The sequence below is a fragment of the Leptosomus discolor genome, chromosome 8 (assembly GCF_034619465.1).
Source record: "Leptosomus discolor isolate bLepDis1 chromosome 8, bLepDis1.hap2, whole genome shotgun sequence".
Classification (NCBI taxonomy): domain Eukaryota; kingdom Metazoa; phylum Chordata; class Aves; order Leptosomiformes; family Leptosomidae; genus Leptosomus; species Leptosomus discolor.
In genome coordinates this window covers 56,541,679-56,565,657 of record NC_141398.1, presented here as the reverse complement: position 1 = coordinate 56,565,657, position 23,979 = coordinate 56,541,679, and the positions used below count along the sequence as shown (strand labels likewise).

The 23,979-nt window shown below is 43.1% G+C and overlaps 1 protein-coding gene across 3 annotated transcripts in view; it reads right to left on the bottom strand.

The window, feature by feature from the left end:
* The window catches only part of CMIP (c-Maf inducing protein), a 136,512-nt gene extending 115,718 nt beyond the window's left edge, over positions 1-20,794 (bottom strand). For all 3 annotated transcript variants that reach the window (XM_086468955.1, XM_086468958.1, XM_086468957.1), the window contains exon 1: positions 20,498-20,794. In XM_086468955.1, coding sequence (XP_086325081.1) covers positions 20,498-20,794 — 297 coding nt within the window. The remainder of the gene's footprint in view (positions 1-20,497) is intronic.
* Between the last annotated feature and the right edge of the window lie 3,185 nt (positions 20,795-23,979).

Below are 23,979 nucleotides of genomic sequence, written 5' to 3'. Positions count from 1 at the left end.
GGAAAAGGAAAAGCTATTGTCAATTTTTGGTATTTATTACAAAACTAGAAGAAATACAGAACAAATATTTCAGACAGCTCTATCAGAAAACTGAGTAGTTTTATAAATGCATTTGTCTCAAAAATACCAGTTGATGATGCCTAACTGATTAACCCTTAAAATAAATACATACACTAAGAAACCACCTCTCGAATGGGAAAGCACGCAGGGCTCCCAAGCACTTTGCCAAGTGGGTTCTGAGTCAGTGGCAGATCTGGACGAGCAGAGGAGCTCTGGGCCCTGCAGTCCCTGCCCACCTGACCATCCCCTCGGACTTTGGCGCATTACTTACCTCGGGCAGATCAACCATTTCGGTTTTATTCACCACCTTCCTCACCTGCAGCTTTCCTAACAAGCTGGAGCTGCATGACAGCCAACACCAGTGAAGTGCTGAGATCCACAGCACATGACAGGCACATAGTGTCACCTGCATGAGACCGCACCTCCACCAACTTGAATGCATGAGCCCCTCTTCACCCTCCAAGGATGAGCTCAGTTGACGGAGCAAGGCCTTTAACAGAGCGCTGATCCCACAGAACGCATGCCAGGCTAGCAGAAGAGGAATTTCTCTGCGTAGAAACTGCACTTCCTGAAGCTTGTTGCATGCGAAGAATTCATCTTACCTTAAAATAAATACTTTCCATTAAAAGGCAGGGGAATTCTAGCCTAACCTGTCTTCCAATACAAGTTCAAGCAGGACACTTAAGAGCAAATAACAAGCAAAAACAGAGTATTAAGTGAAGAGTCTGCACAGCTGAATTCAACACTGTGATCAAAGTCGAAGCTCAAATATACTCAAACAGGTTTGAGTGGAAAGTCCTTAAAGTATTCTCCAACAGGGAAAACTTCTGGTAAGGGTGGATTTCATTTAAAAGGATGCTATCTTCCACCCTTCCATTTCTTGGGAATACTTAAAAAAACCCAAAACAAAACAAAAAAACAAACCCAAAAAACCCCACCAACAGCCCGTATTTCATTTATTCCATATTCTTGATCATTTATACCAATTAATAGGACAGAGCATCCCATTCTTCCAAGTACATGCCTTGGCACAGCAAGGACTATTCTCCATTCAGCAGCATGCATCATTTCCGGCAGTCCAGCTCCAGGAATAGAAAACCAAGGAAAGCAAGACAGCCAGATAAACAAATCATTCGGATACCTGAATACCCTGGAGGTACTGTAGCTATTGTCATTTTACACCTAAGCGCCTTTGAGGCATTCTGACAGTGCCAAATGTAGATGAAAATAAAGAATTAATGGGCTTCTTGGAAGTAAAAAGAACTCACAGAGTTATGCTCATAAGCAAACAATCCAGAAACTAAATCCCGCAGAGGACAGTTTCACCCTCACTGAACACCCATTCAATAGAATTCAGTGGGTTTGTTGACTGCGCTACATTTCTTCAGCGCTCAACGACAGAGCTCATTGAAGATTATTAGTTGTGTCGTTTGCAAATTCTTCGGTATTTCATAGGTCTGATGCTGCTTTTACCATTTGCAGTCATTTGCACCAGCAAAATTTGAGGGTAAACTTCTACCAAACCTGTATCACAGCATTTTACATGCAGCACAGGAGGTAAGATTGTCAGCTCTCAATCAAAATATTTTATTTCAAAAGACAAAGAGTAACAGAAGTACAGAAATGACAGAAAAATTACCTGCTAAAGACTGCACAGTAGAGTAACATCTCTGCAACAAATTAACCTCATCCCTCACGGTCCTGCAGAAATAACTAGGCAGGAAAGTTCTTTCGACCCAATGGAGTTGGGCCAAATATAAAATCATCCCCTCCCCCCCAAAGCCCAACAACAGACAAACCCTCTTTATTGCAGACAATATTCCTCTCCTATTTTCCCATAATAACTCAGAAAGCCAAATCAAGGAGGACAGATGCAGGCCTGAGCTATAAAAACCAGATTTCATTTCCTATCACTCCCCTCCCCCAGGAGCTCAGGGGTGTTTAGATTCTGGGCTGTGGTTTAAGTCCATCTGTGTTCTTCAAGTATAAACATCTTCATTGAAACCAGACTCATCCTGCACAGCCATTCATTTAGTGAGCTCATCTGTGAGAGACACGGACTGGCACATTTCTATGACAACCAAAAAAAAAAAAAAAAAAGTAGCAGCTTGGCACATATTAAACAGCTTTTTAAAGCCTCCCTATTGTTCCTGAGGCTGGTTTCTCTTCCTCTAGCATCTATAGTTATCTCAGATATACTGCCCAGAACATCAGCTCTCCCTAAAACGGTCCTCTGTCCATAGGGAAACAGAGGCATTCTGTAAGATTTCAGTGTGGGGAGGAAATAAAAGAATCAAAGCAAAGGGAGCACTGTCCTATCTAGTTCTCGACTGAATTGGACATACATATACATCCTAAAGAGACAGTCCAAAGAGGGACCATAAAAGTCTGAACTAATACAGTGTTCTCAAAAGAATCCTCTCTTTAAAAATGAGTCCAAGTAGTTTGGTTTGGTTTGTTTAAATATCTTGCTGTGGATTAATTCTTGATAAGACAAAATAAAAGTAGCGTTTTCTCTCCATCAAGAACAACAAAACTCAAAAACAAGTGTCACCATTTGAAAACCATCATTCTTTCACTTGCTGTAGCTCAATCTTCTTGTTTTTACGTTAAGCCATCCTAATTTAAAGATAAATAAATAAATAGATACAGGCAACAGGGCACAGGAAGGTTATTTCAGCATAACCAGTTCCTGTCAATGGTTTCTTTTCCCACCTAGTAAAACCAGATAGATACAACAGGGAAAATATGACAGCATCTTCTCTTCACAACGATTTCACATCACGATACACATGATTATATAAAATTATGCCATTTTTTCAGGCAAGATACAGGGTTCAGCTCAAGCAACTGATACACTTTCTTAAAGCACTGCTTATTTAAAAGTCCACAAACTAAAGAAATTCAGCACCAGATAAATAAAGCAGCTCTTTCTCTGACATACATTGTCAGTCAATGCAGAATTCATTGTCCTTATGTTTGTTATTCCATCCCCTCAAATCAGGGACTGCCAGCTTACACGATTCATTAATTAAAAGTAGTTAAGATTGGTTTTACTAGTATTGTAGAGATGCCAAATCACTTTATAGTGATTCCCAACAAGAGAGAAAGACGCTATGAGTAAAAACAATGGAATGGACTCCCAGGATCTAGACGTGCCAAGCCACAAATATAATGCCAGAAAAATAATTTTATTTTTTTCACTCTCATTCTCTCCACCTTAATTTTTTGAGATTTAGTCTCGAGCCAGACTTTGCTGAAACAGGCAACCTGTTGGATCTTCTGCTAAGACTCCCAGCTCGTGCCATGCGACCACAGAAATAACAAATCACAGGAATAAAGAGATTATTTTTTTTAAGTCACAGAAACCTCAAATGCAACTTTGTCTACTACGGTCAGTTTTTTCTCCTGGCATCATTAAAAGTTTCCCAGTCACATATCGACTGCACCCATCAACTCAGTGACTTTCATCTCAACAGTGTTTTGACTTGATCTTTTACTCACAAGTCATTTTGTTTAATTTGCTTCAGACATTTTTCCACACAAGATTCAAAGTAGTGATACACTGCCAGGCAAAGTACTGAAATGTTCCCAAAGGCACAGATGAAGGAAAACTCAGTTATTAGTGGATCGAAAAGGTACTTCTTATTACTTAACCAGCTTGCCACTGACAAAGAGCGTAGCTAGCGCATTATGGCTTTTCGTGGTGCGAGTCATGCAACTGAAACCACTGTGGCCTCCTGGTGAAATTAGATGCTAGAAAGACAAAAGGTGTCCAAGTCCAGCTCTAAGGTCTAACTGATACTCCCAAAACTCCGGATAGCAGCGGCAAATAAAGCCACAGGAAAGGGCATCTCCTCTCACTGACCAGCTCTCCTGGGTCAAGGATCAGATCAAAACCTGTAAGACACAACCACCTCCAGAAATGCTTTACGCTTAGAAATTCAATGCAGGAATCTTGATTTTGACTAATTTCTAGTCAAAAAAGGGGTTTTTTTTAACAAGTAGCTATTAAAGTGTTAAACTGAATTTTTTCTGTGCAATGTTTCCATGTCATAGAACTAATACAGGGATTAAAAACTCAGGCTGAAGCAGTGTCTTAAGAGGCCATGTGATAAACTATGGCAAATGCCACAGGACTTACTCTGTACTAACTCTCACCTGGACCTGCAATGGGCAAAGCAGTTAGAAATACAGGCACTTGGGAAAAAACAGAATTAGGGTACATCAGATTCTGAAAACTGAGATATCACACGGCAAGACTGATTTCCAGTTTGAATCTGCAAACGGTGGGCTGCACTGTTTATTTTCTGCTGCCTACACAATGCAGCAGATCTGTCTACTAGGAACACGTTACTATCTGCAGGAGTATGTTCCCCAGAGATACGTATGCTCCCATCCACTCCGGAACAGGCAAAGACCACACAGTATCATGTTGTATTTCCAGCTCTCTGCAGGGGTATTCTATGCCACATCCTCTCTCTTGAATATAAAGATATGCCACTTCATCTGTGACCAATGCAATCGCCGCAGATGGTGAACAGTTACAAACAGGAACCATCCATCCTTCTGCTGCACTTCACCGAAGAAACCAGCAGCAAACAGTTCCCTCCTCGTCTCCACTGCTCACTTCTGTGCATGCAGAAATGCACATCTATCCCCCCAGCTGACGGGACGGCAACAAAACATTCAAGCTATACGCCAACAGGTTCGATACAGGACAATATGCTGGGCAATATCTACAACCTCTTTTTACAGAGGTTAAGATTTACTCACAACCAGAGAGCTCCTGGTTTTTCCTATACAGATGAGACTTTCAGTACCCTGATGAGGAAATGAAGTGATGTGACATTAAGCAGCTCATGAATCTCTTCAATTAATGCATTCTGCACAACAGAGACTTCCAGGGAATTATCTGCAACCACAGCAGTGCCTCGTTCCCACTGACATGTCCCTGAGAATGAGTCACTTCAATTCCCATATTCTTGCTACAAGCAGAGAGCTAAGGACTATTCCCAGTCTTTGTTAGTCAGGCAAATGGTTGGAATCAAACACTGAAACTACTTGCACAAAACTTTAATTCGGGTTACCTTATTTTCTGCAACTATTTGAGCGTAGTCACCATCAGCTCTCCGCTCTTCATGTTGCTTAGGGCTTATGCTACAGGAGATAATATTTCCATCTTCAGGGAACAACCAAACAGTGTGCCATACAACCATGCAGAGGATGGCAAAGAGCGTAAAAAAACCAGTACCAAGATAGCCTGAACTGCAGGAGGCTTGCAAGCAACACATCTCCAATGCTGAGCCATATCACAAATCAACTGCAAAGCTATCCTGGCACAGGCCCCTAAGTTGCGGGAGGAAACAGGACAGCAAAGGCTGAAGAAGCCAACATCAGTAGATCACTCTGGGACCCAGATGTACAGCCAAGCTCAGCACCATTCCACAGTGAGATCGAGGGCCACCACTCTCATGTCTGAACATGTCAACCCTTTCCAGGAAGTCATGGGGAAGCAGAAGGGGAAAAGGAGGGAGTTTTGAGGTAGGTGGTATGTCTTACTGCGCTCCATCATACAAAGGGTCAGGAAGATCAACTAAGCCTGCAACAGGGCTCTCCTAAGCCACCAAACTCTTTACTGCAATACTCTGCCCATTTAAAGGAGATTTAATCATTATTAAACTGGTTTGGGGGATATACGGGTGTGACTGCAGCTGTTTTTACACATTTAGCGATAACAGAATTTTCATTTAGAAAAAAATTTCAGAGAAGATACATAAAATCTGTGTTACAAGTGAGAAAAAAACTTGAGAAAGTCTTTGCTGAATAAAGCTAGTAGTCTGTATGTGCTTCACATGACTTGCAAACTAGAAACACTGGAATTTTAGGCCAGGAGGGTGTCATCGCTTAACGGGGATTCTCCCTTCCCTCTGGAGTATAGGTTTATAGAGGAATAAGATCATGTTCTCCAGGCAAGTTTATATGAAATGATTCATCTCTAGCCAGCTGCAGTCAAGACATCTGCTTGTTTTCATTTCACTGCAGGGAGATTCACCCCCTGTCCCATCCTCCGCCCCCCCCCCCCCCCCCCCAGCCTCCAAAGGCAGCCAAGATTATATCCAATCGCAAAAAGAAAACTTTGACAATTTCAAGATTAAAACTTCAGAAGTAAAGTAAATTACAGAAGCCACAGATGTACCTCTGCCCCACCTAAAGCACTCCTAAGAAACATGAAGTGAATACTAGGCTGACAAAGCCCTATTTAATCAACAGTCAACAGTCTACTGACTCTAATGCAGAGACATCACCTCTGTATCCTGTGGTTTACATGCAGATCTGCCTGGACACATGAAGGTACTTCTTTGTTTGAGAATCCCTCACACATTCCACATGGGATCATGCAGACAGTCCTCATGTGGTCAAATAAAGTTTGTGAACCCATGCCTTTATAGTTTTTCCATATTAATCTGCACTCTGGGCATATATCCAATTAAAGCCTCATGTATAGATCACTAGGTTACTAACTGGCTTGCATACTTGGGGGGAGGGTAAATAACAAGCTCATGACTGCATATTAGAACACTGTCTGTGCTTTCACTTTTACATGCACAAGTCTCTTTTAATCTAGTCTTTCCACAAATAAAGAGTAATAACGCTTGCTGAAGAGCAACTTGGGTCCCTACGTGCTGGAACATACAGTAGCTAATGCTGAATGCATTTACATTATCGTTAACTCCAATGCAAAGATGACAAGGTCTTTTCACAAACACACTACAAAAACAGGAAGCAAAGGGGAAAACTTCACAGTGTTTGGAAACAGCAGAGCACTGTTTGTACAGGCTTTTCTTACAAATGCGAGAGAAAAAAAATGGGTATCATGAAACCCGAGCACAGCAAAAGTCTTAGATCAGACACAAGGGTCTCAAGACATCAGCTCTCAAAAGATCTCAAGGTACAGACTGTACAGGCAAGAAGAAGCACAGGGCAGGGTTTCTTTTCTCCTCCTTCGGCTACAAAAATCTGACAAGTAAAGAGACACAACCTCCCAAACCCTTGACGTTAAAGCTAGATAGTGTAACTCAGCACTGCATCTTTATCTCAATTAAAGCCGGTATGATAAACAAAAGGGCATTAGGAAACATAATCCACCAAATTTAAACATTTCCATTATTTTTAAACTGCATTCAAAAGGGAAGATACAATGGCATAGGCCTCGCGCACTGTGGGCCGTCCCAGAAGGCCATCTTCACCTCGTATGAAGAAGCTGCACTGTGGACTACATCCCTTCAAGATGAATCAAAAAGCTCCAGTCACAAGCATGCTACAGTCACCAACTCAGAGACTTCCCTTTTCAGCTGGAGCACACAGATCCGATCTCTTAACTTGAAGCTGCTTTGTTTAAATTTCTCATACCATCACCTCCTTTCTTTCCCTTCCCCCTTCAAGTCCACTCAGGCCACGCTGTGCTACCATAAAGACACACAGCCTGCACCATATATAGATAACACACAGAGTTAGTGCTGCCTCAATCCCGACTCACCTTTAAAACTAATCAACCTACACAAGTCCACAGCTGTAAAGCAACAGAGGATTGGTCCTATATTTGGGCAAGCACCAAGGAGGGCTCAGTACTTTCCCATGTTGTCTGTCTGCATGAAGGAGCAGCTTTATACACAGTCAACTCCCATGACAGATTTGATTTCACCAGATTTAAAGTACATTAGTCAACCCAAGTCACTGGGGACGTTTGAAATAACTTACAATAAATCAGAGAAGATTATTTTCAAGGGAGGCAGTGACGTAGCACCAAAAGAAGCGTAAGTTACTGTTAGGAGAGAAGCCATTAGCAATATTTCTCAATGCCAATAACTTTTTCACCATAAACATGAGAGCAAGAAGACGTTACAGTGTTCAGGCAAATGCTGGGCTCCAAAGGCAAAGTGGTTACCTAGACGGGGTATGTCAATATTTAATACCGAAGTGCATGTCTGGCCCTGCACATTTCACTTAATTCCAAGCTTTTCCAGCTTTATTTCCTGTTTCATTCACAGCAATCACAAAAGATGAATCATCCAACCTTAGAAAACATGTTTGCAGAGACATGTTGACTGTGTCCATACTTCCACCTTCAGCCACAAAGTTCTGTGCCAGCACAAGTTTCATGTTTTCTTCGATGTTCACATTATTTGGTTACAAAGTAGATGGGATTTTCAGTGCCAGGACTCCACTCAAGCCGCTTGCTCCTCTGGGAGAAGAGGAAAAGGCTGTTCTGTGCCTCTGGATGTCAGGCCACTTTTTAGTTAAAAATTTAAAAGGTATCCTCAAAAGTCACCATAATAGCAGTGATCAAAAAAAGAAAAAAAACAACCATAAAGGATCTGAAAGAACCCTGAAGAGTTGAAAGGAAAACTAAACAAAGTAATGACTAATAATTTGCACTTGCATAATATCTTTCATCAATGCTCCTCACTTCCACATACCGGCAAAGAAAATTGGCTGCATTTCATAACAAAAATGATCAAGAATACTACTTTGAGCCCTTATTACACAGCTGGAGTTGCTATTCCTTTTGTAAGGAATATGTGAAGAAGTATCAGTATTCCTGCACTGAAAGAATAAGCTGAAGCTCCTTTTCCAACTCCATAATCACGCTACTATAACCTATTTACTAAAGGTAGAAGTTTACAGCAATTGCGTAGATTTTCTTCTGGTTTAAACAATGACTGAAAAACAGACTGACAACATCTGTAAGATGACGTTGTTTTCTCTTTCTCCAGACATCCAAACAAACCTCTCTGTTCTACATTACTGTTGGATAAGCAACACGATTGCTTCACTGAACATGATTCACCTTCCACAAGGAATCAACAGGTACCCAAACTATGGGCATTTCACTACTGAGCAGTAACACAAGGGCATGGATGGATCTCACTCAACACAGTCTAGTGAAGTAGATGGAAATCTCCTCTGCTGCAAAAGTAAATGCTGTTCTTCAAAGAATCACTGGGCCTTTCACAGTTTTGGTCCCCTCCTCCCACGTTCTTTCTCAGAGCCAAGATACTAAGCAAACTGTTCATATGACAGAACACCATAGCTATAGTCAGATCATCGTGGAGCCAGAGCACCCAAGGAAGGCACGCACTCACAACTCTCTGTCACTGACATCCAATGCCCTGCCTGGCATTGTAACATCTCGTTGTGCAACTACGTTTTCAAGCTGCCAGGAACAACTCAACACTCAGATCCCCAACTAGAAAAACTGCATAGCTACCAGAAACAAAAATTCTGCAGAATTGCATTAGCTTACACCAGTGGCTCACAGATACACTATTTAAAAGTCCACATAACCTTCTACTTTCAGTTTCCTATCTTCTTGCAGCTTACATTGTAGTAGAGAGAAACATGGTGTTTTGAGATGCCTCTGCGATCATATTCTTCTCAAGTGATTCCTAAATTTAAGAGCTCAACATCAAAAAGTTTGTACAGTAAATTCAAGGTATGAGAGAGAAAACCTCCAATCTTTTTTCAAAAACGGATCGCAACACCCTGCTTCTACAATCATTTTGCAAGATCACTCTCATCCTGAAAATTTTAGTGCAGTCAAGTTTTTCCTGACTTACTCTCTATTTCTGAACTAATCTTAACAGCCTCTAAAGCAAAAGCAAAGTGGTAGGTTGTCAGAAGTGACTATTAGGAGAATATACAAAGCATGCATGCCACAGAAAGCAAAAGACTTGAACTGATTGGCACCTGGTTCCCCAACAGATATTTTCTTTGCAGGAAGATTGAAGGGTAGTAAGAAGAGCATGACACCCTGGGCCACATTCTCCTGTCAGTCACTCTCTCTCACTGCCACTGATTTTTAGTGAGATTTATGACAATTAAGAAAACGAACAGTCATCAAAATCAGGAGGGAAGATGCAGCCTGGCGGCCAAAGCAAAGAAACTTCATTTCTGCTCCAACTCCTACCAGTGATTTATCATGAACACCAGGGCAAGGCACAACATGCTACTGATTCCTGGTGTCCAACCTAAGACACTCCAGAGTGAACCATAAATGCACACACCAACTGAGAAGGAACTGCAAATTAAGCATGAACCAACAGTAGCAGACATGTCTGAAAAGTCTCTTTGTTTTCGCTATGTGTAAAAACACTGACCATAACGCACTCTGAGAGTTTAAGCACCGTGAAGTTGAAACCCAAGGACTTGTAGAATTAAGTCATGATAGTGCCATCCAAAAATTGTGTTTTCTGATTGTTTTAAAGGCCAACAATAATCCTTCTTTTTTTATTGTTCACAGAAGGTCAAACAGACATTCATATTTATGGAATAAACATACACACCCTTAGTATTTTCATTAAAAAGCTGGATTCCACTTGGCAAGTTTCAGAAACTTTTTTTTTAAAGCAGTTTCTACTTTACTATTAATAATGCCTATCCCTGAAAATGGACAACAAAGTCATTCAGTTTTATTTTCAGTGCTTGCACAGATAGAGCAAAAACATAGTCTGCTCCCAATACGCACTAATTGTATTACAGCAGCAAACAAAAAACTCCGTGGTACAACAGAACCTCATTACAACAGGAACCAGACATGGTAAGAGACACCTGCAGATCCCAAAAGCTCATATTCAAATAGCCAAAACAGGCAAGGACTGGGAGGAAAGGGCCACTGCCATGTGAAAAAGAGCAGTATCACAGCTTTACCATTGAGAAATATCTGCTCCGTATTGTTTGAAACATACTGTTGGGAACACGCCATGGGGATCTTCAGGAAGCTTAGGGAAAAGAAGAAAAAAAAAAGTTTTCTTTTAAAAATTATCCAAACTGTCTACCTGCACGTGCTCTGTTAGATGTTAATTGTCTATACACAAATAAAGAATGAAGTGACATTTTTATTTTCAAATTCTTGCCTTACCTTTAGGTTAACAACACCAGAAATCTCATCCATAAAATATGCATAGACATCTGTACACTTCAAAAATATGTACAACTTATTTCTAAGAGAAAAAAAAATGTTATTTCTGATTATCACTTCCAAACACAGTTTCTCTTTAGGCCTAAGAAAAATATTATAGAAAATATAAATATAAAATAATTATATTTGGGAACACAACTATGTATCCTCAAAAAACCCCTCTGATTTAGCTTCATCTCAGCTTTCTTTGGGCAACACTTATTGTACCATATGTGGCATCTTTGTAAACAAAATCTTACAAAACCTAAACCCATTTCTGAGTGCTTTAACATTTGAGTTTTAAATTTTGCAAAAGGAGAAAAAGATTTTATTTTATTCAGCATTTCTTTAAGCACTGGAAATCCAAGAAGCAAAAGCCCTTCAGTCATAGCTCCAAGCATTCAACATCTCCATTCTTAGTATCATGACATTAGAGATCTAGAGTTTGAGAAGCATTGGATATTCATATTTTATTCATCTTTTTTGAAGCCCTGGTTATTACTCTTCTCCTCAACGGGAGCGAGAACAATTTTTCCTTTTAAATTTTTCATCCAATGATGATCATGCAATCTCCTGATCACAGGGACAAGAACTTTAGGGAAACTGCAACATACTTTGAAAAGTGCCAGAGCTCTCACTCATTAAACAAGTGGTAATTCTGAGCAGACAAGGGAGAGAAACACTTCCAAGGGCTCATAAAAGGCTTATCCCATTTTAAACCTCACACTTTGCCACTGCCTCCAAAGTGAAAACGGCTACAGATGCAAATATCACGCAAGACGACAGCAGAAGCAGCAGCACCATCTTACTACACCTCCAAGAAACCGGGGGCAGCTGCCCCTATAGGACATTCACCCTCATGCAAGCCTCATCCAGGACCACATACCACAGCAGTATTTCAGCAAATCTCAAGACCAAATGGGGAAAAAAAAGAGATCAATTTGCAGCAAGCAGCATTCTTTCCTTAATAAACCTCTATTGTCTGGGGAAGAGAGGCAGGAGGGAGCTGGTGTGTGGCCCACGGAGCAGCAGTGGTGGCTGGCAGGACCTTTCTGGGAATCCTGAATGAGAAGGGCATACATCCCGGTGCAGCCTCACCTGGGGCTGCTCAGCAAGCCACATCGCATTTCCCTGCATCTCTGACATTGGCTCACACTCCTCCCACAGTACCATGATTTCTCAGCTATTGGGGATGCGAATCAGGAAAAAAAAAAAAAAAACAAAAAAAAAACCCACACCAAAAAAAACCCTACACACCAAAAAACTTCCTCTGTCAATAATTACATTTGCTGATCCCCCACAACTCTACCAAATAATTAAACATTAATACACTGCACCAAGTCACATGTGTTTCCCCCAGCTTTGCAGGATATGAAGGTGCAGAGAAAGCACTTGGTCCCAAGGTCTGTCATGTCTTGAAGGTGTTCACCGCTATCCTTGCGAGGGCTTTCGGACTGCGGTGAGCAGTCCTCGTTAGTTTCTCTGTCCTCAGCCCCAGTTTTCCAAATACGAGAAATCAACGTCACAAACTAACTTTTCCCCAGGCCAGTGACATCTAAATGTTGGCATAAAATGAGTGAAATAGCAACAGCTTCTATATTGGTTCTGTCTAACAGAGAAAGCCCCAGCAAGCCTCTCGCTCCTAGAAGAGCCACTCCTCCCAGTGCGGGCTGCTCAACACCTCAAGATCTGCCAACCAAAGAAAAAAAGCGGGGCTTTATTTCGCAGAGCGCTGTACAAGACTAACAGTAGAGTCAGCCATCTCTCCCAACCCGCAGCCAACCTGAAAGCTGCACAGTGATCTTTCGCTGAACTTTTCTGGCTTTCTGCACAGCACATCCTGCCATTCACGGTACAGGCAATGAATGGTAATCCCTCTCCTCAAATTACCCTACTGATTTCAACAGAGCGAGACCAAGAATGTACATGACCGAGTGTACTTCCAGTTCAGATTTTAGTCATTGCAACTTCACGAGTTTCTTGAGCTCAATTAGTAACGGCACGCATCTAGCAGACACACTCAAATCCAGAAAAAACAGACGCTTTTTTTCCCCTCAGTTACTCAAAAAAAAAGGAAAAAATACTTAAAATTATTTTAAAACATTCTGAAAACTCAGATTAAAGTAGAAGGAAATAGCTGTCACCATAAACTCATGCCCTGGACACCACAGTCTGCAACCTGGCATGTTACCTGCTTTTGTATTTCCCACACTATTGGCCCTCTCCCATCAGCCATGGGACAGCCCAAGAGGCAGAGTCAAGAAATCACTTTAAGTACAGGAAATGCCAGGACTGGTAACATCACACGTCCACAAACCCTGAAACAAGACCCCCTCTTCCAAAACCTAGAAAGTATTCTTAAATTCTAATTTTTTAAGCCTATGAAATTAAGGCCTTTTGATTCAGCAGCTGGTTCTGACTTCTTCCCGTCTTCCTCCACAACCACAAGAGCTAAAACTTCACTCACCATTGTCATGTTCGGTTATAATGTATGCTTTTCAATTGTCTTTTCCCTTTCCTGGTACTGCCCCTGCATTCTTAAATATTGTGCAAAACAGGAAAATTTTACGCAATGATTTAATAATACATTGTTTTTGGCAGCAATTCTAGCCTACCATGTTTCCCTCTCTCTTCTTCCTCAACAGTCTGGTGGACTATATGCTGAAACAGATCAGTTCCCGGATCTAGTTAAAAGACAACAACAAATCTGCAAAAGGTTCAAAGACAGAAAGTGTTCCCCGGCCAGTTCACACAGATTTTCTCAATTTGACCCTGCAAACTATTAAGCACATCCAGAAGACAGATTGGAGCGGTGTGGCACAGATGCAGAAATGAACAGCACAGGCCAGGACTACCTAAAACAGCACCACTGCCCATGACCCTGCATCATCAGACTGCGTGAAAAAGTTATTTTACTGAGTACACATACATGCACAAGTGCCCTATATGGATTACACACGCTGAAGTATCAATCTCCTTCAAACACACGATTGTTTATGGAATTAAGCACTACGTATCTATAAGCACAGAACAAAACTGATGCAACTAACACTGTTGAAAACACTAATAAACAAGCCACAATCTACCCATGCAACCCACAATCTAATTACTTCTAAAGACTCCAAAAGGCTTGAACTATTTGAGGTAGGTCTCTTCTTTCATAAATCCTATGTGGGGAGATGAGTAAAACCCTATTAGTCCAGCCATGCTTACTAATGTAGAAGGCAAGGAGAGAAACCTTTTTATTGTATCACATTAAAACTCACCTGTTATTTAGGAACTTCAAAAGTACACACAAATTATATGCAATAAACAGCTGGGGAAAAAAAAAAAAAAAAAACACTCCTCTCTATGTACTAAACCTACCACCTTTTTCCTCCAAAGAGTCCCTCAGTCTATGCAGTGTTGTTAACAATTTTGGTGGGACCAAGGCTTCAGCCTCTGTCCTCCCACTCTTGCTAACAACACAAACGTAAGCTTGCAAACTGGAATGTCGATACAGATGGGACTCTCACCCAGAGCCTTTCACCTCTGAAAAACTAAACGTCCTTCTTTTGTTTCACAAAATCACAGAACAGTTTGGGTTGGAAGGGACCTTTAAGGATCATTTAGTTCCAACCCCCCTGCCATGGGCAGGGACACCTTCCACTAGACCAGGTTGCTCCAAGCCCCATCCATCCTGGCCTTGAGCACTGCCAGGGAGGGGGCAGCCACAGCTGCTCTGGGCAGTACGTCCTTTCCTAGAAGGACAGCACCCCGACTTTGATGATCTAGCAGACTCTTCCCATCACTGGTTACAAAGTTCCACTAAACAAAACAAAACAAAACAATCAAAAAACAACAAAAAAGGAAAAAAGATGATCTCACAGCTCCATGAAGACCCAGCCCCATGAGGGATGCTGAGCTCCTCCAGTCCCTGCTCTGATGCACGATCAGGTCCCCATTGAGGGCCAGAGGCAATTTATGTGCTTCCTCAGGGGGACTATTACCACCATGTAGCGGCTAGCACCACATCTTCACTCCCCAGTCAAAACAAAAAATGAGGCAGAACTATTTCTGAATATCCTTTTTATTTATGCTCCTAAACATGTAAAATTTACTGGCTGGGTGTTAACACCAATAGCCTTAAGAGCTCTCACTCTATCAATGAATATAGCTTCTGTTTTCATATTTTATATAACCTCTGTGACATATAAACACATACCTTAACACTACTGACATAAATATGCTTTTTAATGACTGCAGGAACTATATACGCAAAGGCATGTTTGACAGGCATTAAACAACTTCAAAGAAATACCATTTTAGGTTTTCTTATGCTGAACTACTAACTAATATAGCAGTAAAGTACGTTTGTCACAATAGAGTAATATTCCATTAAACCACCGAGTCTTCAGAAAAATTTGGGTTTCGTTAATGCAGGCGCATGCCTGCCTTCCCTTCTGAAACAGAATCTCAATTTCACTAGCATAGATAACATGGAGCAATTTGTTCTCAATTTGCAGCGAATTCTGACTTATCATGGGTTGCATGTAAATTACGAGATTCAATGCTCTTCCTGATGTGCCTGAAGAAAATACCTGATAGACAGCAACAGGGTAACCCAGAACAGGCAAAAATGTGTACACCCAAAACCTGTAGCTACCACTTCTTGTCAAATGAAAACAATCATTTCCAATAGTAAATAATGAGAAATATCACATTTAAATAGTAAATTAACATTCCATTGTTGTAACAGATCAAAAAAAATAGAATTGCTTTGTTATCTACGTGTTCCTACTTATTTATACACGTAATGACGGCAGGCCCAGCAAGCTCGTTTTAAGTCACACTCACACATCAACAGCACAGGACTGAAGGACAGCACGTGGTTTACCAAAGAGAATGTTTATTTTTTATTACAATTGCTAATTCATAATCGTTCTATTTGGAATCTGGATAATGCTACAGTATTCCTTTTCCAGGAAAGCTTTAAAAAAATCATTCTTATAAGATTGTTTTGAAACTTCTGAGCTCTGCATAATACTTCCCACTTGAGCTAACTGTTTTTCAAGGGAAATTTAATTTTTAAAAGTGTGTTTTTCTAACTAATGGGAACCTGTGCTAACGTAAACAATGAGTCTGGTTTGATAGGAATTTTTGCTCTATCTTTACCAAAAGAAGGAAGGAAAGGCATGTAATAGCATGCTGAAACACATGCAGTAGCAGAATTGTTGAATTTTAAAAAACAATTAGAAGACAATTTTCTACTCCACTTCTCCTATTTGAAATGGATCATCCTGCCCTGACTCATTTAATATTAATTGGGTATGTTTTTTGTCTCTACAAGAAAATATAAATGCAGTTCCCTAATCCACTTACATTCTTGTTTCACATATATTTCTGATTAGCTAGCTTGTCAATAAACCATTGTCCTCACACATCACTTTCATACAGAAAGAAGTTTAAAAGACACTCCAACCTTTTCAGGATTGTCACCAGCCTGAATATAACACTACATTACACTCAACTTACCTGCCAAGGCAAAATGGGCATGAAAAGCCAAAGTTTCCACCTCCTTGAGGGACATTAATGAGTAACTTCATGGTTTCAATTATGTCTTATCTTCCCAGATGGGAATTAGAGAGGTCATCCCTAGCCAGGGAAAATGAATCATTTATTTACTCTTTCCTTGTCCACTGCGCATACACATGTATCACAAGTCTTTCTTGCAACCCAGCACTATAAAACTCATCGTCCTAGACACCTACTCCCAACTAGTGCAAGAAAAAGAATGAGAGAGAAGCAGGGCAGACACGAAAGGGACAAGGGAGAAGGATACTAAAGGCATGGAAGTTCAGTTATGACAGCTACCTTTAAACCACTGAAAATTAAATTTTAACATTTCTGCTGAAGATAGCCATAGGGTTATTCTTCCCCCCCCCAAAAAAAATACAAGAAATATTAAATTGGATTTTATTTCTGCCTTTGTTTTTACTATCACTGCCCTTCAAGCTGTGCAAGGACAGATTTCACCAGAAAAAAAAAAAAAAAATTAGTAAGGGTGCTACATTTGAGTTCGGTAGGTGTTTATAAAATAAATATTATTCCTCCCATGGGGAAGAAAGTCAGATTCATCCCCAGGCAAGCTCTTATTGGGCAAAGTTTCTAAGTACCAAAATTTCCTACTGGGACTTCAGCATTTACATTTTTAAAAAAAGTTAAAGATCTGTGGTTACTTTCACCAAAAAACCTCTGAACCAGAATGAAAGCCTGGACAAAATGCGAGTGAAACTGTAATGGTGAAACTGCACTATATTTAACCCATTCTTTGAGAAATGAGAAACAGGAAGCAAACAATGGAAACAACAGGTAAATCAGATAAACTCCCAACACCTATAGTTATGGGACTCTCTACTCCACAAGCTAATACCTTTCCATTTGTTAACCGAGCACATATACCAATTCAGAATACAATTATTATTATCCTTTTCTGATTAATGTGGACTTATTTTAATAGAAACAGTCGCTTGGGATAACGTCAGAAAAGGCACTTTGTAGGGAACATTATTTTTTTCCTCCCTACATTTTGCTAAAATAAAATGGCCTCACGCTTGTTCCATTGCATTCTTGCATAGTGCTTCTGCTACGGAAAGCTATCTTGTCAGCACAAAACATGTAGCTGCCTAATTAAACAACGGCAGTAGCTACCTCTCGCAAAAAACCTGTAGGTAGGATCTTATTATTGAGGCTTATATGTGGGCACACTCAGTGTCTACTCATGGCAAAAACTGCAGATGAATAATCCGTACACAAACTAATGCTAACTCCTGTATTGCAGCCCAGGCATTGACAAGTAAGAGCTTGTGGGGAGAAGACTTTAAATCAAATATACGTCTCAAGTGACAATAAAAAGGATAGAAAGTGTCTAGAATCAACAAATAACTTATCCACTGTATTCAGGGACATAATTTGCCAGATCTGGATTTACCTGTCATTACAACTTTTGCTTTCAAATGCAAAACAAAGTGATGTTATTTTCCTGTTCAATTTTATTCATGTTATACAGAATGCAGTAAAACTCGTCATGCCGGAGGATTTGCAAAGGGATGATGTGAAGATTAATTACTGGCTGCTCATAAAGCACCCTGCCTGTGGAAAGCCCTATGTGTAAAAATGACCTTGTTATCAAAGTTGTTGAGTGCTCCCAATGCTCACTTTCAATAGACAGTATGGATATTTTTCTACAGCTCTTGAAAACCAAATTAGTTGCATGTAAGTATCTACCTACAGTTTCAGGAGGTTTTGGCATTGTGCCTGTACCCCATTTCTGTAGGGGGTGGGGGTTAAATTACTACGTAGCTTGCTTAAATCACAACTTTTCAGCTCAAAAAAAAAAAAAAAAGGACTAAAATCTAGGTATCATAGAACCAATGTCTGAAACATACCTGCTAAATGTACCCATACATTCAGGCAACAAGTGAACATGGGTCTAATCCTCATGCCCTAATTATTCCCAGGAAACCAAAGACTCTACTTGAAATAATAAAGCACAGATATTTCTGCGAACAACGGTATTTACTTGGTGAGTTGGCACTGGAAAAATATGATAAGGCGCAAGACCAAGCACGAAGAGCACTGCTTAACAAAATGGAGCCTGCATTGGTACGCACAACGTTTCAGTATCTTCTTGCTATTTATATACATAAAATAATTAGGAACGAGAACACCTCAACGTTAATTAAAGCACGACCCCATAGGACTTCAGAAATTTTTTCAGAGATGGCTTCTTTGGTGACAGCTGTGCCAGCGAGCAGAGTTTGACGTCTCCTATACAAATACAACTTCATGCCTAGTATTGCCACATTGCAGAGATTAACGTCTGAAGCATGATCATGCCTCTCTCTACCGGTATCCTTCTCCTCTGCCCAGAAATAATCAGCTGTGGATACTGCCAGGAAAATGCCTCATCTCCACTGATACTCAACTTCCCCTCTACGCTGACGGTATCTTAATAAAATGAAGATCTGCAAAAACTCCTTGTGCTCGTGTCTTTCAGGGGTTTTCTCCAGCAATGCTCAACCGAGTCTTCCTTCTCCCTTTACACAGTAGTTCTATCAAAGAAAGAAAAATATCCCCTTGGAAAAACATCCTCGACAGGCCGGTGGAAGTGGTAAGCGGAGATGTCACTGTGGCACAAAAAAAGATCTCTGTGAGAATAGGCAGCTGGCCTACCTGAAGGTTAAAGTAGCTCCCACTGAAAACCTGCTTTGAATACTCCACAGCAGAGCATGATGCAGGAGAGACACTTACACACGCTGTGTCTCCGCGTACCAAAGTGTGAAAAAATCCAACCTCCGAGCACCGCACAGACTGGACGAAACCCATTTAAATACACCATTAACAGAAATCTACACAAAAGCCAATCCACTCTCTCATATCACAAGTGTCCTATAGGAAGGCCAGAACGAAGCCATTGAGAAAAATGAGACACTTACATATAAATCAAAAACGACACAATCGAAGTACTGAATGATTAAAAATCAGTGTAAAGCGTGTTTTGTGAGCAGTGTTAATCAGTATTAGACAAAATTCGGGTGTAGTCACATCACACACTATACAAATGTTCGAATAATACTGGTGATGAAATTTTCAGTTGGATGTGTAAATGTAAATCATATTTTTAAAGACTGTACCCATCTATTGTACATCTTTTGTACTGCTGATATCACCACCTTGCCTTTTTCTCTTCCATCATTTCCACTAGGAAGAAAACCCTGGAGGAATCTCCATATTTTACGATCGCATTGCCTGTGTCTGGGCAGGGTATGCGATCACCAAATCAGAGCCCCAAAACCAGGCCTAAAACAAAGCAGAGCAAAGCCCGTGCAAACCCTTCGAGCCTTCTCTCTCGAATTAAAAGCATCCTCCACCTCCCTCAGCTCCAACTTGGCCAACGTGCCAGCAGACAGACAGCTGCCGACTTGGGGTTCGGATAGAAATGGCTCGGTGTGGCGGTGTCATGGTGAGAAGGGACGAATTTAAAAAAAAAAAAAAAAAGAAGAAAAAGGCAAAAAAGGAAAAAAAGGCACTAATTATAATTTATAATTATATATCATTATATTAATATTATAATAATGACTAGACTTGCTCAAAAAAACCCCACCGAAGCTGCAAAATTAAATACCCCTAGGATTACAAAGACAAAAAAAAAAAAAATTCCCCGCGGGCATTCGGGGATGCCCTCAAGCCGAGCCCCCCCCTCACACAGCGACCCCCTCGCGGGCAGAGAAGCCCTCGCAGGGGCCGGCAGCACGGCGACCGCGGCACAAAGGCGCAGGCATCCCCCCACCTCCCCCCCCCACACACACACATCCCGGCCCCGCAGCGGCGGCTCCGTCCCCGCTGATGCCCCGCGGGGCGGGGAAGCCGCCGGACCCGCGGCCGCGCTGTGGCCGCCCCCCGCGGCGGTGGCGGCGGGCCCGGGCGGGCTCTTACCGTGGCCGAGGCGACGCTGTTGTCCGCCAGGGTCAAGTGGTGCGGCTCCCACCGCCGCAGGAACTTGGAGGTGAGGATCTTGCTGAGAAACGTCCGGGGGTGCCGGATGACACACACCTGGATGTCCCCCTCCTGCAGCAGCTTGTACCTCATGCCGTTGCAATGGAGCAGGGCTCTCCGGCACGGCGCGGCACCCATTTTATTCCCCTCGGGAGCGGACATCTCGCCCAGCAGCGGCTTGCTCTCCTCGGTCTGCCTGCGGTCGCTGCCCCCGCCGGAGCCGCCGGTGCGATCCATGGCAGCCCCGCGGGTCGGGGGTGGCGCTCAGCGGCGGGGAGACCGGTCTCTACAGGCGGTAGAGACGGGTATAACCAAATAAAATAAAAATAATTACAAAAAAAAAAAATCCAACCCCACGCGGCGGATTAAAAAAAAAAAAAAAAACCGCTGAAGAAGAAAAAAAAAACCAACCCTGTCAAGGAAGATGGGGGAAGGGATCGAGCCGCACCGGAGGGGAGAAGGGGGGAACGGGAAGCGATAAAAATCCTTATTCAAACTTCAAAATCCGCCCCCCGGCGGGTCCCCCTCGCGGCTCTCAGAGCGCCGCGTCCATGCTCCCGGGCGGGCGCCGGCCGAGCGGAGGGTCGGCTCCCGGCGGGGGCGGCAGACAAAAGCCGGCGGCGGCGGTGGTGGTGGCGGTGGGGGCTCCTGACGGCGGCGGGGGCTGCGCGGCGTCCGGCCGCGGTTCCTTCCTTCCCCCCGGGGCGTGTGCGCGAGAGCGTGGGGCGGCGGGCGCGCGTGTGCATGTATGTGGGTGCGGGTGTGCGTCCGTGGGTGCGGGTGTGTGTGTGTGTGTGTGTGTGTGTGAGGTCGGGTGTTGGGGGGGGGAGTGTGTGTCTCCACGCTCGCCGCCGCCGCCGCCGGAGGAGGCGGCGAGAGAAGCGAGCGCTGCCGACAGCCTCTCGCCGGAGAGGCTCCGGGCGCAGCCGATTGGTTCCGAGGGGGTCATGTGCCGCCCTCCTGACGTCAATGGCCGCCGAGCCGCCGAGGGCAGCGGCGGCGGTGGCCGCGCGAGGTGCGCGGGAAGAGCCGCGCGCGCGGCCGTTGCGCCCCTCCCCTTTCCTCCTCTCCTCCCCCCCCCCCCCCCTCCATTTTCTCCTCAGTGGGGCCGCGTCGCTCCCGTCCCCCTTCAGCCTCGTCCCTCGGCAGCGCCGAGGGACGAGGCTGAAGGGGGACGGGGGCGACCCCGCCCGGGAAGAGCTGGAGGCGTGCGGGCACACCTGCGCGGGCTACCCCGTTACCGTCAGGCCCCTCCGCCCCGCTCACCCTCCGCCGTGAGGGGAACACCCACCCCCCCCCCAGCGCGGAGGGGGGAAAACATGAGAAAAAGAGGCGGCGGGGGTGGGGTGGTTCAGTGCGGCAAATCTCCCTTTCTTTCAGCCCCCTTGCTGACAGGAGCCCGGCGCAGGGCGGGGGGTGGGTGGCCGTGGGGAGGAGGGAAGCGGTGAGGTGAGGGCCCGTTACCGCTTGGGTTTTGAGCGTCTTCGCTCCGGCGTTAAGCTCTTGTGGAACCACTGCAGAAAACGGCGAGGGAAGCCCTATGCCTGTCGCTTCACCAGTGGCTCCCACTGGTTTTCCTTTTTCTCTGGTTTTATGGGGGACACTGGGAACTACTGCGCCTTCCTGAAGCACCAGCCCGGGAATGGCAGGGGTCGGTGTGCAAGGCCAGGCAGAGCGGCACCTCGCTAGTGCCGTGCTGAGCTGGATGTTGAGTATCCTCTCATCATCCACGAAACAGAACAATTGTTTACCAAAATAAAAGAACTAATGAAAAAAAATGAACTCCCTTCTAAGACCTCTAAACCGCTTAATGGCTCAGTAATGCTGTGTGCAGTACGGATGCTATGTCAAGAGAAATGATACCATTTATACTTGCTTTTTTCTTAGCAATTTAAAAGGTAGCGGTAGAACTCGTATCTCGTTTCCAATTTCCTCATTTGAACAACCAGGTTAGGACCAACAAAAAAATTACATTTTATATAACTCCTGCACATGCCATTAAACTGAGGAACTCATCATAGTGGGTATTGCCAAGGGGCAGAATTTAGCAGGAATTTACAGGGCCTTGATGCTAGCAAAATATTTAGAGAAAGTGTAAACCTTTGTGCTTAAAAGTTTAAGCTCGTCTTTAATTAAATGGGTAAAGGGATGATCTGCTCTGTGACAAGACCATTATTTCACAGTGTGTACCTGCAGCTGAGTTTTTGGCGGCATCTCCTAGTGCAGTAGTTCTCAAACAAAAGGTCATGGTGCCAAGTGAGGTGCCAGCAGTTACGAGTGGAGTCGTGAGCCCGCCCAAGAGAAAGCTCTTTCATCTGCTACGTTCGCATCACGAGTCGCAGAGATGATCTGTTGGGAGAGGCGAGCTGCAACTGGAAGGGTTCGGGAGCCTTTGCCATAAAGCCTTTTGTAGTGGCTGCTGTCAAAGACAATACATGTCGGGCTGGACCACAATTACTGTGAGCATGTCCATCACGAGTGTTATTATAGAGCTGTTGTGTTGAAATAGGCTTGCATCGCACGGGAGGATTGCTGTTCAAACACTTTCAGGAGGGAAGGTTTTTGTAACCTATCAATTACTAGCAAATTTGAGGGATACTTTTGTTGCGTGTTAGCATCAATATTATTTATAAAAAGCTAGGAAGTCTCGGGAGTACTCCTAAGCACCAATTGATAGAACGACGCAGAATTACACAATCCAGCAAAGGTTAGAAGAAAGACGCTCACTTAATGACATGGATAATACAACCAACAGGAAGACAAAAATCTCTTTTATAGAGGTTCAAATTGTCGGTATCTCATAGCCCTGGTAATTACTTACCTCCTGAACTTAAACAAACTGGCTGGTCGTTACGTACTGAACCTTACAGGCGGTTCCTACGGAGCGGTGTATACCGCATACTGCTGGGGTGAATGACGCGTGCGTTTGCGCTGAAACAAAACCAGATCTACTCACACCTGTAAATATGTGTGAATCTGCAATAAAATTAATAATAATTAAAAAACCCTTGCAAACCAAATTGTAAAAAGGCAGCTTTGTTGAAATGTAAGCTTTTTACTGCAGAAACTGTCTGTTTCTAGGAGTTCCTAGGGTGCCTGGCACAAGGGAGACCTGTTCTTGTTTGGCCTGAGGCGCTGTTCTGGTACAAACAATGATAGTGTCAGTAGCAGGACTGTTCACATACACTCACCAGCACCAACACTTCACTCAGTGAGAACTGCAACCAGCGTGACTATTTTGGTGAAGGGTTGTGCAAACTAGCCACCTGCTCAAACCACTGCTTTAAAATCTACCGTAATTGTTACCTCTGAGAGCTGCCCACCAATGGGAGCACGGTATGTAAAGAGTCTGGTGTTTTTAAGTGAATTTCCTGCAAATTAAGAGCAGATGTTTCCCACTCGTGTTTCCCCAAAAGGTAGCA